This window comes from Heteronotia binoei, chromosome 5 (genome assembly GCF_032191835.1).
Source record: "Heteronotia binoei isolate CCM8104 ecotype False Entrance Well chromosome 5, APGP_CSIRO_Hbin_v1, whole genome shotgun sequence".
NCBI lineage: Eukaryota > Metazoa > Chordata > Lepidosauria > Squamata > Gekkonidae > Heteronotia > Heteronotia binoei.
The window spans coordinates 5,807,847-5,827,164 of record NC_083227.1 but is presented as its reverse complement, the minus strand read 5'-3'; the positions used below and the strand labels follow the sequence as shown (position 1 = coordinate 5,827,164).

At 46.1% G+C, this 19,318-nt stretch overlaps 2 protein-coding genes across 2 annotated transcripts in view; both read left to right on the top strand.

Moving 5' to 3' along the window:
* Positions 1-12,233, top strand: part of LOC132570911 (zinc finger protein 420-like) — a gene marked incomplete at its 3' end in the record, with an annotated part of 56,761 nt that extends 44,528 nt beyond the window's left edge. Inside the window, exon 6 of the mRNA XM_060237548.1 lies at positions 9,517-12,233. Within this exon, the coding sequence (XP_060093531.1) occupies positions 9,517-12,233 (2,717 nt within the window). The remainder of the gene's footprint in view (positions 1-9,516) is intronic.
* The window catches only part of LOC132571595 (zinc finger protein OZF-like), a 388,663-nt gene that overhangs the window by 321,557 nt on the left and 47,788 nt on the right, over positions 1-19,318 (top strand). The window lies entirely within an intron of this gene.

The following is a 19,318-nucleotide window of genomic DNA, read 5'->3' as shown; positions in this document are numbered from 1 at the left end:
TGTTCTTATGTGACACAGAGTGTTGGACTGGATGTGCTATTGGCCTGATCCAACATGGCTTCTCTTATGTTCTTATGTGACACAGAGTGTTGGACTGGATAGGCCACTGGCCCGATCCAACAGGGCTTCTCTTTTGTTCTTATGTGACACAGAGAGTTGGACTGGATGGACCACTGGCCTGATCCAACAGGGCTTCTCTTATGTGAAACAGAGTGTTGGACTGGATGGGCCATTGGCCTGATCTAACATGGCTTCTCTTATGTTCTTATGTGACACAGAGTGTTGGACTGGATGGGCCACTGGCCTGATCCAACAGGGCTTCTCTTATGTTCTTATGTGACACAGAGTGTTGGACTGGATGTGCTATTGGCCTGATCCAACATAGCTTCTCTTATGTTCTTATGTGACACAGAGTGCTGAACTGGATGGGCCATTGGCCTGATCCAATATGGCTTCTCTTATGTTCTTACGTGACACAGAGTGTTGGACTGGATGTGCTTTTGTCCTGATCCAATATGGCTTCTCTTATGTTCTTTTGTGACACAGTGTTGGACTGGATGGGCCATTAGCCTGATCGAACATTGCTTCTCTTATGTTCTTATGTGACACAGAGTGTTGGACTGGATGTGCTATTGGCCTGATCCAACATGGCTTCTCTTATGTTCTTATGTAACACAGAGTGTTGGACTGGATGGGCCATTGGTCTGATCCAACATGGCTTCTCTTATGTTCTTATGTGACACAGAGTGTTGGACTGGATGGGCCACTGGCCTGATCCAACAGGGCTTCTCTTTTGTTCTTATGTGACACAGAGTGTTGGACTGGATGGGCCACTGGCCTGATCCAACATGGCTTCTCTTATGTTCTTATGTGACACAGAGTGTTGGACCGGATGGGCCACTGGCCTGATCCAACAGGGCTTCTCTTATGTTCTTATGTGACACAGAGTGTTGAACTGGATGGGCCACTGGCCTGATCCAACATGGCTTCTCTTATGTTCTTATGTGACACAGAGTGCTGGACTGGATGGGCCATTGGCCTGATCCAACATGGCTTCTCTTATGTTCTTATGTGACACAGAGTGTTGCACTGGATGGGCCATTGGCCTGATCCAATATGGCTTCTCTTATGTTCTTATGTGACTCAGTGTGTTGGACTGGATGGGCCACTGGCCTGATCCAACATGGCTTCTCTTATGTTCTTATGTGACACAGAGTGCTGGACTGGATGGGCCATTGGCCTGATCCAACATGGCTTCTCTTATGTTCTTATGTGACACAGAGTGTTGCACTGGATGGGCCATTGGCCTGATCCAATATGGCTTCTCTTATGTTCTTATGTGACTCAGTGTGTTGGACTGGATGTGCTATAGCCTGATCCAACATGGCTTCTCTTATGTTCTTATGTGACACAGAGTGTTGGACTGGATGGGCCATTGGCCTGATGCAACATGGCTTCTCTTATGTTCTTATGTGACACAGAGTGTTGGACTGGATGGGCCACTGGCCTGATCCAACAGGGCTTCTCTTTTGTTCTTATGTGACACAGAGTGCTGGACTGGATGGGCCATTGGCCTGATCCAACATGGCTTCTCTTATGTTCTTATGTGATACAGAGTGCTGGACTGGATGGGCCATTGGCCTGATCCAATATGGCTTCTCTTATGCTCTTACGTGACACAGAGTGTTGGACTGGATGTGCTTTTGTCCTGATCCAATATGGCTTCTCTTATGTTCTTTTGTGACACAGAGTGTTGGACTGGATGGGCCATTAGCCTGATCCAACATTGCTTCTCTTATGTTCCTATGTGACACAGAGTGTTGGACTGGATGTGCTATTGGCCTGATCCAACATGGCTTCTCTTATGTTCTTATGTGACACAGAGTGTTGGACTGGATGGGCCACTGGCCTGATCCAACAGGGCTTCTCTTTTGTTCTTATGTGACACAGAGTGTTGGACTGGATGGCCCACTGGCCTGATCCAACAGGGCTTCTCTTATGTTCTTACGTGACACAGAGTGTTGGACTGGATGTGCTTTTGGCCTGATCCAACATGGCTTCCCTTATGTTCTTTTGTGACACAGAGTGTTGGACTGGATGGGCCATTGGCCTGATCCAACATGGCTTCTCTTATGTTCTTATGTGACACAGAGTGTTGGACTGGATGTGCTATTGGCCTGATCCAACATGGCTTCTCTTATGTTCTTATGTGACACAGAGTGTTGGACTGGATGGGCCATTGGCCTGATCCAACATGGCTTCTCTTATGTTCTTATGTGACACAGAGTGTTGGACTGGATGGGCCACTGGTCTGATCCAACAGGGCTTCTCTTTTGTTCTTATGTGACACAGAGAGTTGGACTGGATTGGCCACTGGCCTGATCCAACAGGGCTTCTCTTATGTGAAACAGAGTGTTGGACTGGATGGGCCATTGGCCTGATCTAACATGGCTTCTCTTATGTTCTTATGTGACACAGAGTGTTGGACTGGATGGACCACTGGCCTGATCCAACACGGCTTCTCTTATGTTCTTATGTGACACAGAGTGCTGGACTGGATGGGCCATTGGTCTGATCCAACATGGCTTCTCTTATGTTCTTATGTGACACAGAGTGTTGGACTGGATGTGCTATTGGCCTGATCCAACATAGCTTCTCTTATGTTCTTATGTGACACAGAGTGTTGAACTGGATGGGCCATTGGCCTGATCCAATATGGCTTCTCTTATGCTCTTACGTGACACAGAGTGTTGGACTGGATGTGCTTTTGTCCTGATCCAATATGGCTTCTCTTATGTTCTTTTGTGACACAGAGTGTTGGACTGGAAGGGCCATTAGCCTGATCCAACATTGCTTCTCTTATGTTCTTATGTGACACAGAGTGTTGGACTGGATGTGCTATTGGCCTGATCCAACATGGCTTCTCTTATGTTCTTATGTGACACAGAGTGTTGGACTGGATGGGCCACTGGCCTGATCCAACATGGCTTCTCTTATGTTCTTATGTGACACAGAGTGTTGGACTGGATGGGCCACTGGCCTGATCCAACAGGGCTTCTCTTATGTTCTTACGTGACACAGAGTGTTGGACTGGATGTGCTTTTGGCCTGATCCAACATGGCTTCCCTTATGTTCTTTTGTGACACAGAGTGTTGGACTGGATGGGCCATTGGCCTGATCCAACATGGCTTCTCTTATGTTCTTATGTGACACAGAGTGTTGGACTGGATGGGCCATTGGCCTGATCCAACATGGCTTCTCTTATGTTCTTATGTGACACAGAGTGTTGGACTGGATGGGCCACTGGCCCGATCCAACAGGGCTTCTCTTTTGTTCTTATGTGACACAGAGAGTTGGACTGGATGGACCACTGGCCTGATCCAACAGGGCTTCTCTTATGTGAAACAGAGTGTTGGACTGGATGGGCCATTGGCCTGATCTAACATGGCTTCTCTTATGTTCTTATGTGACACAGAGTGTTGGACTGGATGGGCCACTGGCCTGATCCAACAGGGCTTCTCTTATGTTCTTATGTGACACAGAGTGCTGGACTGGATGGGCCATTGGCCTGATCCAACATGGCTTCTCTTATGTTCTTATGTGACACAGAGTGTTGGACTGGATGTGCTATTGGCCTGATCCAACATAGCTTCTCTTATGTTCTTATGTGACACAGAGTGCTGAACTGGATGGGCCATTGGCCTGATCCAATATGGCTTCTCTTATGTTCTTACGTGACACAGAGTGTTGGACTGGATGTGCTTTTGTCCTGATCCAATATGGCTTCTCTTATGTTCTTTTGTGACACAGTGTTGAACTGGATGGGCCATTAGCCTGATCGAACATTGCTTCTCTTATGTTCTTATGTGACACAGAGTGTTGGACTGGATGTGCTATTGGCCTGATCCAACATGGCTTCTCTTATGTTCTTATGTAACACAGAGTGTTGGACTGGATGGGCCATTGGTCTGATCCAACATGGCTTCTCTTATGTTCTTATGTGACACAGAGTGTTGGACTGGATGGGCCACTGGCCTGATCCAACAGGGCTTCTCTTTTGTTCTTATGTGACACAGAGTGTTGGACTGGATGGGCCACTGGCCTGATCCAACATGGCTTCTCTTATGTTCTTATGTGACACAGAGTGTTGGACCGGATGGGCCACTGGCCTGATCCAACAGGGCTTCTCTTATGTTCTTATGTGACACAGAGTGTTGAACTGGATGGGCCACTGGCCTGATCCAACATGGCTTCTCTTATGTTCTTATGTGACACAGAGTGCTGGACTGGATGGGCCATTGGCCTGATCCAACATGGCTTCTCTTATGTTCTTATGTGACACAGAGTGTTGCACTGGATGGGCCATTGGCCTGATCCAATATGGCTTCTCTTATGTTCTTATGTGACTCAGTGTGTTGGACTGGATGGGCCACTGGCCTGATCCAACATGGCTTCTCTTATGTTCTTATGTGACACAGAGTGCTGGACTGGATGGGCCATTGGCCTGATCCAACATGGCTTCTCTTATGTTGTTATGTGACACAGAGTGTTGGACTGGATGGGCCATTGGCCTGATCCAATATGGCTTCTCTTATGTTCTTATGTGACACAGAGTGCTGGACTGGATGGGCCATTGGCCTGATCCAATATGGCTTCTCTTATGTTCTTACGTGACACAGAGTGTTGGACTGGATGTGCTTTTGGCCTGATCCAATATGGCTTCTCTTATGTTCTTTTGTGACACAGAGTGTTGGACTGGATGGGCCATTGACCTGATCCAACATTGCTTCTCTTATGTTCTTATGTGACACAGATTGTTGGACTGGATGTGCTATTGGCCTGATCCAACATGGCTTCTCTTATGTTCTTATGTGACACAGAGTGTTGGACTGGATGGGCCATTGGCCTGATCCAACATGGCTTCTCTTATGTTCTTATGTGACACAGAGTGTTGTACTGGATGGGCCACTGGCCTGAGCCAACAGGGCTTCTCTTTTGTTCTTTTGTGACACAGAGTGTTGGACTGGATGGGCCACTGGCCTGAGCCAACAGGGCTTCTCTTTTGTTCTTTTGTGACACAGAGTGTTGGACTGGATGGGCCACTGGCCTGATCCAACATGGCTTCTCTTATGTTCTTATGTGACACAGAGTGTTGGACTGGATGGGCCACTGGCCTGATCCAACATGGCTTCTCTTATGTTCCTATGTGACACAGAGTGTTGGACTGGATGGGCCACTGGCCTGATCCAATATGGCTTCTCTTATGTTCTTATGTGACACAGAGTGTTGGACTGGATGTGCTATTGGCCTGATCCAACATGGCTTCTCTTATGTTCTTATGTGACACAGAGTGTTGGACTGGATGGGCCATAGGCCTGATCCAACATGGCTTCTCTTATGTTCTTATGTGACACAGAGTGTTGGACTGGATGGGCCACTGGCCTGATCCAACAGGGCTTCTCTTTTGTTCTTATGTGACACAGAGTGTTGGACTGGATGGGCCATTGGCCTGATCCAATATGGCTTCTGTTATGTTCTTATGTGACGCAGAGTGCTGGACTGGATGTGCTATTGGCCTGATCCAACATAGCTTCTCTTATGTTCTTATGTGACACAGAGTGCTGAACTGGATGGGCCATTGGCCTGATCCAATATGGCTTCTCTTATGTTCTTACGTGACACAGAGTGTTGGACTGGATGTGCTTTTGTCCTGATCCAATATGGCTTCTCTTATGTTCTTTTGTGACACAGAGTGTTGGACTGGATGGGCCATTAGCCTGATCCAACATTGCTTCTCTTATGTTCTTATGTGACACAGAGTGTTGGACTGGATGTGCTATTGGCCTGATCCAACATGGCTTCTCTTATGTTCTTATGTGACACAGAGTGTTGGACTGGATGGGCCACTGGCCTGATCCAACAGGGCTTCTCTTATGTTCTTATGTGACACAGAGTGTTGGACTGGATGGGCCACTGGCCTGATCCAACATGGCTTCTCTTATGTTCTTATGTGACACAGAGTGCTGGACTGGATGGGCCATTGGCCTGATCCAACATGGCTTCTCTTATGTTCTTATGTGACACAGAGTGTTGGACTGGATGGGCCATTGGCCTGATCCAATATGGCTTCTCTTATGTTCTTATGTGACTCAGTGTGTTGGATTGGATGGGCCACTGGCCTGATCCAACATTGCTTCTCTTATGTTCTTATGTGACACAGAGTGCTGGACTGGATGGGCCATTGGCCTGATCCAACATGGCTTCTCTTACGTTGTTATGTGACACAGAGTGTTGGACTGGATGGGCCATTGGCCTGATCCAATATGGCTTCTCTTATGTTCTTATGTGACACAGAGTGCTGGACTGGATGGGCCATTGGCCTGATCCAATATGGCTTCTCTTATGTTCTTACGTGACACAGAGTGTTGGACTGGATGTGCTTTTGGCCTGATCCAATATGGCTTCTCTTATGTTCTTTTGTGACACAGAGTGTTGGACTGGATGGGCCATTGGCCTGATCCAACATTGCTTCTCTTATCTTCTTATGTGACACAGATTTTTGGACTGGATGTGCTATTGGCCTGATCCAACATGGCTTCTCTTATGTTCTTATGTGACACAGAGTGTTGGACTGGATGGGCCATTGGCCTGATCCAACATGGCTTCTCTTATGTTCTTATGTGACACAGAGTGTTGGACTGGATGGGCCACTGGCCTGATCCAGCAGGGCTTCTCTTTTGTGACACAGAGTGTTGGACTGGATGGGCCACTGGCCTGATCCAACATGGCGTCTCTTATGTTCCTATGTGACACAGAGTGTTGGACTGGATGGGCCACTGGCCTGATCCAACATGGCTTCTCTTATGTTCCTATGTGACACAGAGTGTTGGACTGGATGGGCCACTGGCCTGATCCAATATGGCTTCTCTTATGTTCTTATGTGACACAGAGTGTTGGACTGGATGGGCCACTGGCTTGATCCAACATGGCTTCTCTTATGTTCTTATGTGACACAGAGTGCTGGACTGGATGGTCCATTGGCCTGATCCAACATGGCTTCTCTTATGTTCTTATGTGACACAGAATGTTGGACTTGATGGGCCATTGGCCTGATCCAATATGGCTTCTCTTATATTCTTATGTGACTCAGAGTGTTGGACTGGAGGGGCCATTGGCCTGATCCAACATGGCTTCTCTTATGTTCTTATGTGACACAGAGTGTTGGACTGGATGGGCCATTGGCCTGATCCAATATGGCTTTTCTTATGTTCTTATGTGACACAGAGTGTTGGACTGGATGGGCCATTGGCCTGATCCAATATGGCTTCTTTTATGTTCTTATGTGACACAGAGTGTTGGACTGGATGTGCTATTGGCCTGATCCAAGATGGCTTCTCTTATGTTCTTATGTAAAAACTCCGTAGCTTTGTCAAGGACAAACCCTTGGAAGTAATGACGGATACAGATTCGAATCGTTACTTTATAGGAAAACTTCAAAAGGACAACATACAGGTGAAATTTGAGTCACGGGTTCAAAGGCTACTACCTAGTATCTCTTTTATGACTAAAGAATGCAAACTAATACAAACATCTCCCTTTCTCACACTTTCTCTGAGAGCAGACAAGACCTGGCTGTGTGAATCTGGGGGAGAGGCACCTTCCACTGTTTCTGCAACGCTAACCGAAACATTCTTTGCCCAGATGGCTCTATTATGCACCCTTTAGTTGTAAAGGTTGGGGAGGGCAGGCCAGAGTGGTGTTCTGCTCTGTATCTTGTGGACTTACATGGCACACAAAATATGCTTACTTGACGGCTAGAAATCTGCTGTAAGTCAGTGTTGTGACCTGGGATGGGGGGATGGGGTGGAAAGGGAAAGGGAAAGATAGAGGGAGGCAAGGTATGTCGAGAAAGCAGCTGTTGGGAAGGGAGATGGAGAAAGTGAGGAAATGTGGGGTAGATTATTCTTTTATTCTTGCATGGATTGTGCCCTTCCCCTATTAGAATCGTCATTCTCCCTCTCTAAGAAAGAAACAGGGATGAAAAGAGAGCCTGTCGCGAGGAAAAATGTTATCTGGTGGTTCCCCTTGGAGTACTGCCTCACTTAAGTTCACCGGGCTGGACGGGATCTGGCTAGAGCCAAGTTTTGGTAGGAAGAGAAGGAGACACAAGCATGCTCTAATGTATTTGATTGAACCTTCAGCAAAATAACTGACCAGCTCAGAGCACACAACTTCAACGCAGCGTCCACTGCTTAACCGAAGTCAGAAAAGAGAATTCTCTTGACGGCCGCACAACGGAACGTTGACAATATTTATACCTTTTTTTGCAAAATAAAAACTTCCCTGTGGGAATGTCTTGAGCGCGCCGGTTGTCAGACCCTTCCCGTTGATGGCACTATAAAACCTTAAACTTTGCCCATCGACAGGTCGTCAGCCAGACCAGAGCCCCTGGCCATGCAGGAGAGATGTGACACTAATCTCTAGACATTCGACCAGAGACAGAGCATAGAATTTAAGGAATGTAAGCTGGGGGGGGGGGGAGGGGACAGCAGCCAGGCACTGCCTGTGTGGGAAAGGCAGGAGTAGCCATGTTGCAGTGGTTTCTGGGAAGCAACCTAAGTCTGCTTTTGCTAACATTTATTCAGGATACCTTATAGATAAATGGCATGGGATGGAGAAAGCAGAGAAAGAAGTACTTTTCTCCCTTTCTCACAATACAAGAACTCGTGGGCATTCAATGAAATTGCTGAGCAGTCCGGTTAAAACGGATAAAAGGAAGTACTTCTTCACCCAAAGGGTGATTAACATGTGGACTTCACTGCCACAGGAAGAGGTGGTGGCTACAAGTATAGCCATCTTCAAGAGGGGATTGCATAAAAATATGGAGCAGAGGTCCATCAGTGGCTACTAGCCACAGTGTATATGTGTGTGTGTGTGTGTGTATGTATGTACACACAGACATATATTGGCCACTGTGTGACACAGTGTTGGACTGGATGGGCCATTGGCCTGATCCAACATGGCTTCTCTTATGTTCTTATGGCCACGGCTTCCTTAGTCCAAAATTTTGCTACAAAGACTATGGTGGAGACAGATAGCTGGCTCACATCCAAGGAAAGGCTGGAGAGTTTCTCAAGAGGATCTCAGGAGAGCATTTCCTTCCCAAGTGAGCTGGTAGAAACTGGGTTTCTTTCATGGTTATGTCAAGGCAACAAGCAAGGAATGCCCATGGGACGTTTCTGCTTCACTTTTAAGCAGCTCTTAGTTTGGTAGAATTATAAACCCCACTGGACAAGGTGGGAGGGAGGCCTTCTGGGGCCTGGAATTTGGAAAGTCAGCAGCTCCTTCTGGGAAGGAGCTCAGCTGTGGCCCTTGAAAGGTATCCTTAAATCTGGAATGTTCTGGAGAAAGGTGGGGGTTGGTTAAGGTTAGTCAAGGGTGACGAGGCCAAGGCTCTGTCACACAGATGGCCCTTACCTGCCCTCCCAGGTACTAATGCTTCCATTTTTTTTCCAGCAAAGGATGATCAGACGAATGAGGAGGGTGAGGAACTACAGCTGCGTTTGCCAGATGAAGTTATTAATAAAGACTCGAAAGGAAATGTAAGGAATCGAGGCAGACCCCAGAGAAAGAAGGACAGCCATTTTGTTGAGAAGAGAAATGGAAGAAAGTGCAATGAACATTTTCCCAAGCACAATAGAATGGAGATGAGTCAGTCCATTAAGTATGGAAAGGACATCAGATATAGATATAGATCACAGCTTCTAGTGAACCAAAGAATAGAAAAACGAGATAAATCTTTTGAAAGCTCGGAGTGCGGAAAGAAATTCAATCAGAATGGCAAGCTTCAGCAGCGTCAAAGAACTCACAAAGAGCATAAACAGTTTGAAAGCTCAGCAGGTGAAAAGATATTTGGGTTGAATGGCAATCTTCAGCAGCATAAAAAAACCCACACAGGAGAGAAACCTTTTGAATGCACAGAGTGTGAAAACAGATTCAGTCGGTGTGAACATCTTCAAGAACATCAAAGAACTCATACAGGGGAGAAACCTTTTAAATGCACAGATTGTGGAAAGAGATTCAGTCAGAGTAGCACTCTTCACCAACATCAGAGAACCCACACAGGGGAGAAACGTTTTGTATGCTTAGCGTGTGGAAAGACATTCAGCGACAAGACCAGTCTTAAACAGCATCAGAGAACCCACACAGGAGAGAAACCTTTTGAATGCTCAGAGTGTGGAAAGAGATTCAGTCAGAGTAACCATCTTCAAAACCACCAAAGAACTCACACAGGGGAGAAACCTTTTGAATGCACAGAGTGTGGAAAGAGATTCAGTCGGTGTGAAAATCTTCAAAACCACCAAAGAACCCACACAGGAGAGAAACCTTTTGAATGCTCACAGTGTGGAAAGAGATTCAGTCACACTGGCAACCTTCAACTGCATCAGAGGACCCACACAGGGGAGAAACCTTTTGAATGCTCAGAGTGTGGAAAGAGATTCAGTCAGAGTAACCATCTTCAAAACCACCAAAGAACTCACACAGGGGAGAAACCTTTTGAATGCACAGAGTGTGGAAAGAGATTCACTAACAGTGGCACTCTTCAAATGCATCAGAGAACTCACACAGGGGAGAAACCTTTTGAATGCACAGTGTGTGGAAAGAGATTCAGTCAGAGTGGCAATGTTCAACAGCATCAGAGAACCCACACAGGAGAGAAACCTTTTGAATGCTCAGAGTGTGGAAAGAGATTCAGTCACAGTGGCAAACTTCAAAAGCATCAGAGAACCCACACAGGAGAGAAACCTTTTGAATGCTCACAATGTGGAAAGAGATTCAGACACAGTGGCAAACTTCAACTGCATGAGAGAACCCACACAGGGGAGAAAGCTTTTGAATGCACAGAGTGTGGAAAGAGATTCAGTCACAATTGCACTCTTCAAAACCATCAGAGAACCCACACCGGAGAGAAACCTTTTGAATGCTCAGAGTGTGGAAAGAGATTCAGTCACAGTGGCACTCTTCAAAAGCATCAGAGAACTCACACAGGGGAGAAACCTTTTGAATGCACAGAGTGTGGAAAGAGATTCAGTCACAGTGGCAACCTTCAAAAGCATCAGAGAACTCACACAGGGGAGAAACCTTTTGAATGCTCAGAGTGTGGGAAGAAATTCAGTCACAATTGCACTCTTCAAAGGCATCAGAGAACTCACACAGGAGAGAAACCTTTTGAATGCTCACAATGTGGAAAGAGATTCAGTTTGAGTGGCAACCTTCAACTGCATCAGAGAACCCACACAGGAGAGAAACCTTTTGAATGCTCAGAATGTGGAAAGAGATTCAGTCACAATTGCACTCTTCAAAAGCATCAGAGAACTCACACAGGGGAGAAACCTTTTGAATGCACAGAGTGTGGAAAGAGATTCAGTCAAAGTGACAGTCTTCAACAGCATCAGAGAACCCACACAGGAGAGAAACCTTTTGAATGCTCAGAGTGTGGGAAGAGATTCAGTCACAGTGGCACTCTTCAAATGCATCAGAGGACCCACACAGGAGTGAAACCTTTTGCATGCTCACTGTGTGGAAAGAGATTCATTCAGAGTGGCCATCTTCAAAACCACCAAAGAACTCACACAGGGGAGAAACCTTTTGAATGCACAGAATGTGGAAAGAGATTCAGTTGGAGTTGCCATCTTCAACAGCATGAGAGAACTCACACAGGGGAGAAACCTTTTGAATGCTCAGAATGTGGAAAGAGATTCAGTCACAATTGCACTCTTCAAAGTCATCAGAGAACTCACACAGGGGAGAAACCTTTTGAATGCACAGAGTGTGGAAAGAGATTCAGTCACAACTGCAATCTTCAAAAGCATCAGAGAACTCACACAGGGGAGAAACCTTTTGAATGCACAGAGTGTGGAAAGAGATTCAGTCAAAGTGACAGCCTTCAACTGCATCAGAGAACCCACACAGGAGAGAAACCTTTTGAATGCTCAGAATGTGGAAAGAGATTCAGTCACGGTAGCTATCTTCAAAAGCATCAGAGAACCCACACAGGAGAGAAACCTTTTGAATGCTCACAATGTGGAAAGAGATTCAGTCTGAGTGAAAACCTTCAACGGCATCAGAGAACCCACACAGGGGAGAAACCTTTTGAATGCTCAGTATGTGGAAAGGGATTCGGTCAGAGTGGCCATCTTCAACTGCATCAGAGAACCCACACAGGGGAGAAACTTTTTGAGTCCGAGAGTTCTGAAAGAACATCCGAGAGTTCTGAAAGAACTCAAAGTTGAACTTGTGGATCTTCTAACAAAAATCTGTAATCTTTCATTGAAATCTGCCTCCGTTCCTGAGGACTGGAAGGTAGCAAATGTCACCCCCATCTTTAAAAAAGGTTCCAGAGGAGATCCGGGAAATTACAGGCCAGTCAGTCTGACTTCAATACCGGGAAAGTTGGTAGAAACCATTATCAAGGACAGAATGAGTAGGCACATTGATGAACACGGGTTATTGAGGAAGACTCAGCATGGGTTCTGCAAGGGAAGATCTTGCCTCACTAACCTGTTGCATTTCTTTGAGGGGGTGAACAAACATGTGGACAAAGGAGACCCGATAGATGTTGTTTACCTTGACTTCCAGAAAGCTTTTGATAAAGTTCCTCATCAAAGGCTCCTTAGAAAACTTGAGAGTCATGGAGTAAAAGGACAGGTCCTCTTGTGGATCAAAAACTGGCTGAGTAATAGGAAGCAGAGAGTGAGTATTAATGGGCAGTGTTCGCAGTGGAGGACGGTAAGCAGTGGCGTGCCGCAGGGCTCGGTACTGGGTCCCATGCTCTTTAACTTGTTCATAAATGATTTAGAGTTGGGAGTGAGCAGTGAAGTGGCCAAATTTGCGGATGACACTGAATTGTTCAGGGTGGTGAGAACCAGAGAGGATTGTGAGGAACTCCAAAGGGATCTGTTGAGGCTGGGTGAGTGGGCGTCAACGTGGCAGATGCGGTTCAATGTGGCCAAGTGCAAAGTAATGCACATTGGGGCCAAGAATCCCAGCTACAAATACAAGTTGATGGGGTGTGAACTGGCAGAGACGGACCAAGAGAGAGATCTTGGGGTCGTGGTAGATAACTCACTAAAAATGTCAAGACAGTGTGCGTCTGCAATAAAAAAGGCCAACGCCATGCTGGGAATTATTAGGAAGGGAATTGAAAACAAATCAGCCAGTATCATAATGCCCCTGTACAAATCGATGGTACGGTCTCATTTGGAGTACGGTGTGCAGTTCTGGTCGCCGCACCTCAAAAAGGATATTATAGCATTGGAGAAAGTCCAGAGAAGGGCAACTAGAATGATTAAAGGGCTGGAGCACTTTTCCTATGAAGAAAGGTTGAAACGCTTGGGACTCTTTAGCTTGGAGAAACGTCGACTGCGGGGTGATATGATAGAGGTTTACAAGATAATGCATGGGATGGAGAAAGTAGAGAAAGAAGTACTTTTCTCCCTTTCTCACAATACAAGAACTCGTGGGCATTCCATGAAATTGCTGAGCAGAAAGGTTAAAACGGATAAAAGGAAGTACTTCTTCACCCAAAGGGTGATTAACATGTGGAATTCGCTGCCACAGGAGGTGGTGGCGGCCACAAGTATAGCCACCTTCAAGAAGGGTTTAGATAAAAATATGGAGCACAGGTCCATCAGTGGCTATTAGCCACAGTGTGTGTGTATATAAAAATTTTTTGCCACTGTGTGACACAGAGTGTTGGACTTGATGGGCCATTGGCCTGATCCAACATGGCTTCTCTTATGTTCTTATGAGTCCTTAGAGTGTGCAAAGAGATGAAGTTGGAGTAGCACTTTTTGAAAACACCTGAGAATTGACACGAGGAGTAACCATGTAGCCCCTTAGGCTCGGAAAAGAGCACTTCACTTATTTTACAAGTAAAAAACAACCACAGACTATAAAAACCATCAAAGCAGTATAAACTCTTGTATAAAGCTTTAATCTACGTGGACATCTTACCCTAACCAAGAAGAAATGTTACAAACGGTCAGCCTACAGAAGGAACCTTAGACGTGTCTGAAGCCCTCAGATAGATCCCAGGAAGAATAAATCAGTGCTCTGTCAGCTGAAGTAGATCTAAGATCAGCTCACATCTGCTTTAGCTTGGAGGATTCCACACAAGGGAGTGTTAGACATCTAAAAGGCCTAAATTGTTTTGAATTCATTGTGAGGCCTCACTCTAGACCTTTTCTACCTGAAGAGACAGAAAAACTTGTCTCTGTGCTGAGACAAGAACACAGAGGAAAACAGTGTTGTGTCATGGTGACCCTCCCTCTCTCTCGGCTTGGCTTCGCGAACGAAGATTTAAGAAGGGTGCAATAGTCCACGTCTGCTGCAGGCTCGCCACGTTGGCAGAATTAACAGCTGGATGCAGCTGGGACAGATGTTGCCTGGTTCAGTTCTCATCACTGGAGTAAGGGACTTTCTCTAGGATCCCTTGGCGAGACCTTGAAATATGAACTTTGTGGTTAGTAATTAATGATCACGGCACTGTCACTGGTAATCACTGCCAGATATGTAGAAAACAAGCATTGTTGCCAGAATCTTTTGGTGAGATTAATTGAGAAGAGAAGTCTGAATTTGGGGAATTTTATATACTCCTGGCAGGTGGTCCTCATATAAGAGGATTGTGGAAGAGAAATCAGAACTACCTGAAGAACCTGATTGGATAATAGGTTATTGACTATTTCTGGCTTATTTTAGAAATGAACTTTGAAAGGGAGTTTTTGTTAACTTGAACATCTACCCAACTGGACATCTGCTCTATAGAAGCACATGTGAAGGCCTACAGAAGCACAATTAGATTTCAGTGAACTCACATTACTGCTAGAAAGGAGGCATATCATGTGGTATTCATAGTGAAATGTTTTATCAGTAATAGGAACTAGGCTGAAGAATTTAATGCCATTTTATACTGATGCTTCTAGTATACGCTTGCAGTTTAGTAACATTTTGAACTGTGCTTACCGTTCAGTGAAGTCTATGATGCTAGAAGAGAGACAGATCTCTAGTGTGCTTAGGGGATAGAAAACCATTAGCTAGAGACCACCCCATCTTTTATGGCATGCATAGTACAGGCTGGGCCATGGTAGATAGCTAGGGAGTGGGGCAGAAGAAGAACTGCAGATTTATACCCTGCCCTTCTCTCTGAATCAGAGACACAGAGTGGCTCACAATCTCCTTTCACTTCCTTTCCCACAACAGACACCCTGTGAGGTGGGTGGGGCTGAGAGGGCTCTCACAGCAGCTGCCCTTTTAAGACAACTCCTGCAATAGCTATGGCTGACCCAAGGCCATTCCAGCAGCTTCAATTGGAGGTTCTCCCAGATTACAGTCCATGCACTTAACCACTACATCAGACAAGGAGTCCTTGGCAAAGAAGTATTAAGAGGGCACATGCATGGAGGTCTCAAACAAATTCCAATTATGGGTGAACTTTTTTTCCAAAGAAAAGGTTGGTAGGAATTCAAGAGGGCTGGAAAGATTCTGGTTGGACAGAAGAGGAGGGCAGACACACCAAAAAGTGTCTAAAAGTAGAGGGGAAACCCAGTGGAAGCCAAGATGAGATGATTTGGAGTTGGGAGTAATGATTTGGAGTTGGGAGTGAGCAGTGAAGTGGCCAAGTTTGCAGATGACACTAAATTTTCAGGGTGGTGAGAACCAGAGAGGATTGTGAGGAACTCCAAAGGGATCTGTTGAGGCTGGGTGAGTGGGTGTCAACGTGGCAGATGAGGTTCAGTGTGGCCAAGTGCAAAGTAATGAACATTGGGGCCAAGAATTCCGGCTACAAATACAAGTTGATGGGGTGTGAACTGGCAGAGACTGACCAAGAGAGAGATCTTGGGGTCGTGGTAGATAACTCACTGAAAATGTCAAGACAGTGTGTGATTGCAATAAAAAAGGCCAACGCCATGTTGGGAATTATTAGGAAGGGAATTGAAAACAAATCAGCCAGTATCATAATGCCCTTGTATAAATCGATGGTGCAGTCTCATTTGGAATACTGTGTACAATTCTGGTCACCACACCTCAAAAAGGATGAAATTGCTGAGAAGTCAATGAAATTGCTGAGCAGTCAGGTTAAAAGGGATAAAAGGAAGTACTTTTTCACCCAAAGTGTGATTAACATGTGGAATTCACTGCCACAGGAGGTGGCGGCGGCTACAAGCATAGCCAGCTTCAAGAGGGGATTTGATGAAAATATAGAGCAAAGGATGGGTTTGAGAAGTCTGGATGTGACTAAAGAGAGGAAATCTTTGTTAAAGATCCTGTATTAATAAATTTTCATAAAATTGTGAACTTGGTGTCCAGTGTTCTCTTTTCTCCGGAGGGTTCTTTCCCAGAGAGAAATTCAGAAGATCCCCTCTCACAGGCAAGAGGCTTAGCCAGGAGACAACAAAAGGTAACAGGAGGGACTTCAGAAATACTCCAGGGTTATCTCCAGCCTCTGTCTTCCAAACTCCCCCTTGAATCCCTCTTTGGAGATTCTGCCTTTAGGAAACAGAGTGAGAATTTTTTTCATTTTCCATCTCGCTTTCTATCTTGGTTCAGTTGGAAAGCTATCTGCATTAGGGCTCTAAGAGGCTTCAAGGGGGAAAATCCCTCCGCCTCTTTCCCAGTGTGTGGAAATGGGTGTCTGACAGGATGACATCCCATAATACAGGGGTGGCCAACGGTAGCTCTCCAGATGTTTTTGCCTACAACTCCCATCAGTCCCAGCCATCATGGCCAATGGCTGGGGCTGATGGGAGTTGTAGGCAAAAAAACATCTGGAGAGCTACCGTTGGCCACCCCTGCCATAACCCTTCTGTTAAAGGGACAGCACATTTTTCTGCCCCCAAGCAGTTGACAACCCTGGATGAAATGTTTCTCTGTTGTGCACAAAGCTCTTAAGAATCCCCTTGCAGATGTCTGACCTGCTCCTTCATGCAGATTCCAGCCTGGTCAGGCAACCCCTCCCAAGCCCAGTTCTTCACAGAACAAAACGGGATTTATGATCGAATGTCATCCTGACCTGTTACCCTTTGCCTAGTGGTTTGCTGTTGACCGAAAAGCCTCACCTTTTTGTTTCAAACCCTACATTCATAGACGTTCCTGTAACTTTTATGTATGATATACAAACACTCTAACTTGATTTGAAATCTATAATGTAAAGCTAATATAATGAGCTAAGATGAACTTGTGCATTTTTATAAATTTCATTATTTAATCGTTGAGAGAAGAATGAAGGATGAAGATGAAGAAAAGATGAAGATACAATGTTTAAGTGATATTAAGTTTGTACAGTGTAAAAGATTTTGTTGGGAGTTGTTAATTTTTAAATTCTTCCTTTAATAAAGAACGAAAATGCAGAAAAAGAATTGCAAATCACAAAACATTATTATTGGAGGAGTCTCCAACCAGTGCCTTTCAGTACAAGGAAAGTCACATGTATAAACCTGACCTTCTGTGTCAGGTCATTTTAATGTGCAAACACAAAGCTGGCTTTTGTGGGGGGGGGGGTTAATGAGTAAGAAAGGGCGCAGGAGGTCTTGCCTGCACTGGAAGCAGCCGCAGCCCCATCTAAAGACCCAGATGTGGACCCAATGTGGGTCTGTTTAACCACACTAATATTCACATTCAATAATCTAGAAATGTTTTATGGTCCATTCTGCACAGATGATGTGCAGTGTTCTTTCTTTGTTTTTAGGACTTCCTGAAGTCCAATAATTCCCAAACTGATGTGGCTGCAACCGGCCGTTGCTTCCATCCAGTTTCGGAATCAGTCCTTCCTCAGGCAGCTCCCCAAGGGATAAAGTAATCCAGGTGGCACAGGATCGTAGTCAGAATAATAATCAAAATCACGTTCCTACAAAGCTAGTCACCAGTAAACATCCAAAGGAACCACAAGTACAAACAATGCATTACCAAATTAAAAAGAAATGAATGCCAGAGCAGGAGAGCCAGTTTGGTGTAGTGCTGAAGTGTGCGGACTCTTATCTGGGAGAACCGGGTTTGATTCCCCCCTCCTCCACTTGCACCTGCTGGAATGGCCTTGGGTTAGCCAGAGCTCTCTTATCTGGGAGAACCGGGTGTGATTCCCCACTCCTCCACTTGCAGCTGCTGGAATGGCCTTGGGTCAGCCATAGCTCTCTTATCTGGGAGAACCGGGTTTGATTCCCCACTCCTCCACTTGCACCTGCTGGAATGGTCTTGGGTCAGCCATAGCTCTCTTATCTGGGAGAACCGGGTGTGATTCCCCACTCCTCCACTTGCACCTGCTGGAATGGCCTTGGGTCAGCCATAGCTCTCTTATCTGGGAGAACCGGGTTTGATTCCCCACTCCTCCACTTGCACCTGCTGGAATGGCCTTGGGTCAGCCATAGCTCTCTTATCTGGGAGAACCGGGTTTGATTCCCCACTCCTCCACTTGCACCTGCTGGAATGGCCTTTGTCAGCCATAGCTCTGGCAGAGGTTGTCCTTGAAAGGGCAGCTTCTTTTGGAGCCCTCTCAGCCCCACCCACCTCACCAGGTGTCTGTTGTAGGGAGAGGAAGGGAAAGGAGATTGTAGGCTGCTCTGAGCCACTGTCCTTGAAAGGGCAGCTGCTGTGATAGCCCTCTCACCCCCACCCACCTCACAGGGTGTCTGTTGTGGGGGAGGAAGTGAAAGGAGATTGTAGGACTCTCTGAGCCTCTGTCCTTGAAAGGTCAGCTGCTGTGAGAGCCCTCTCAGCCCCACCCACCTTACAGGGTGTCTGTTGTGAGGGAGGAAGGGAAAGGAGATTGTAGGCCGCTCTGAGCCTCTGTCCTTGAAAGGGCAGCTGCTGTGAGAGCCCTCTCAGCCCCACCCACCTCATAGGGTGTCTGTTGTGGGGGAAGAAGGGAAAGGAGATTCTAGGCCACTCTGAGCCTCTGTCCTTGAAAGGGCAGCTGCTGTGAGAGCCCTCTCAGCCCCACCCACCTCACAGGGTGTCTGTTGTGGGGGAGGAAAGGAAAGGAGATTGTAGGCCGCTCTGAGCCTCTGTCCTTGAAAGAGCAGCTGCTGTGAGAGCCCTCTCAGCCCCACCCTCCTCATAGTGTGTCTGTTGTGGGGGAGGAAGGGAAAGGAGATTGTGAGCCGCTCTGAGACTCTTCGGAGTGGAGGGTGGGATATAAATCCAATATCTTCTTTTTCTTCTATATTATTTGCAGCTGAACCAAAATTCCCACAAAAAAATAATCCGGATAAGGGGTCCACTTAGCTCAAATAGTTGACCTTCGATGTGAAGTATTTCTCCCTTC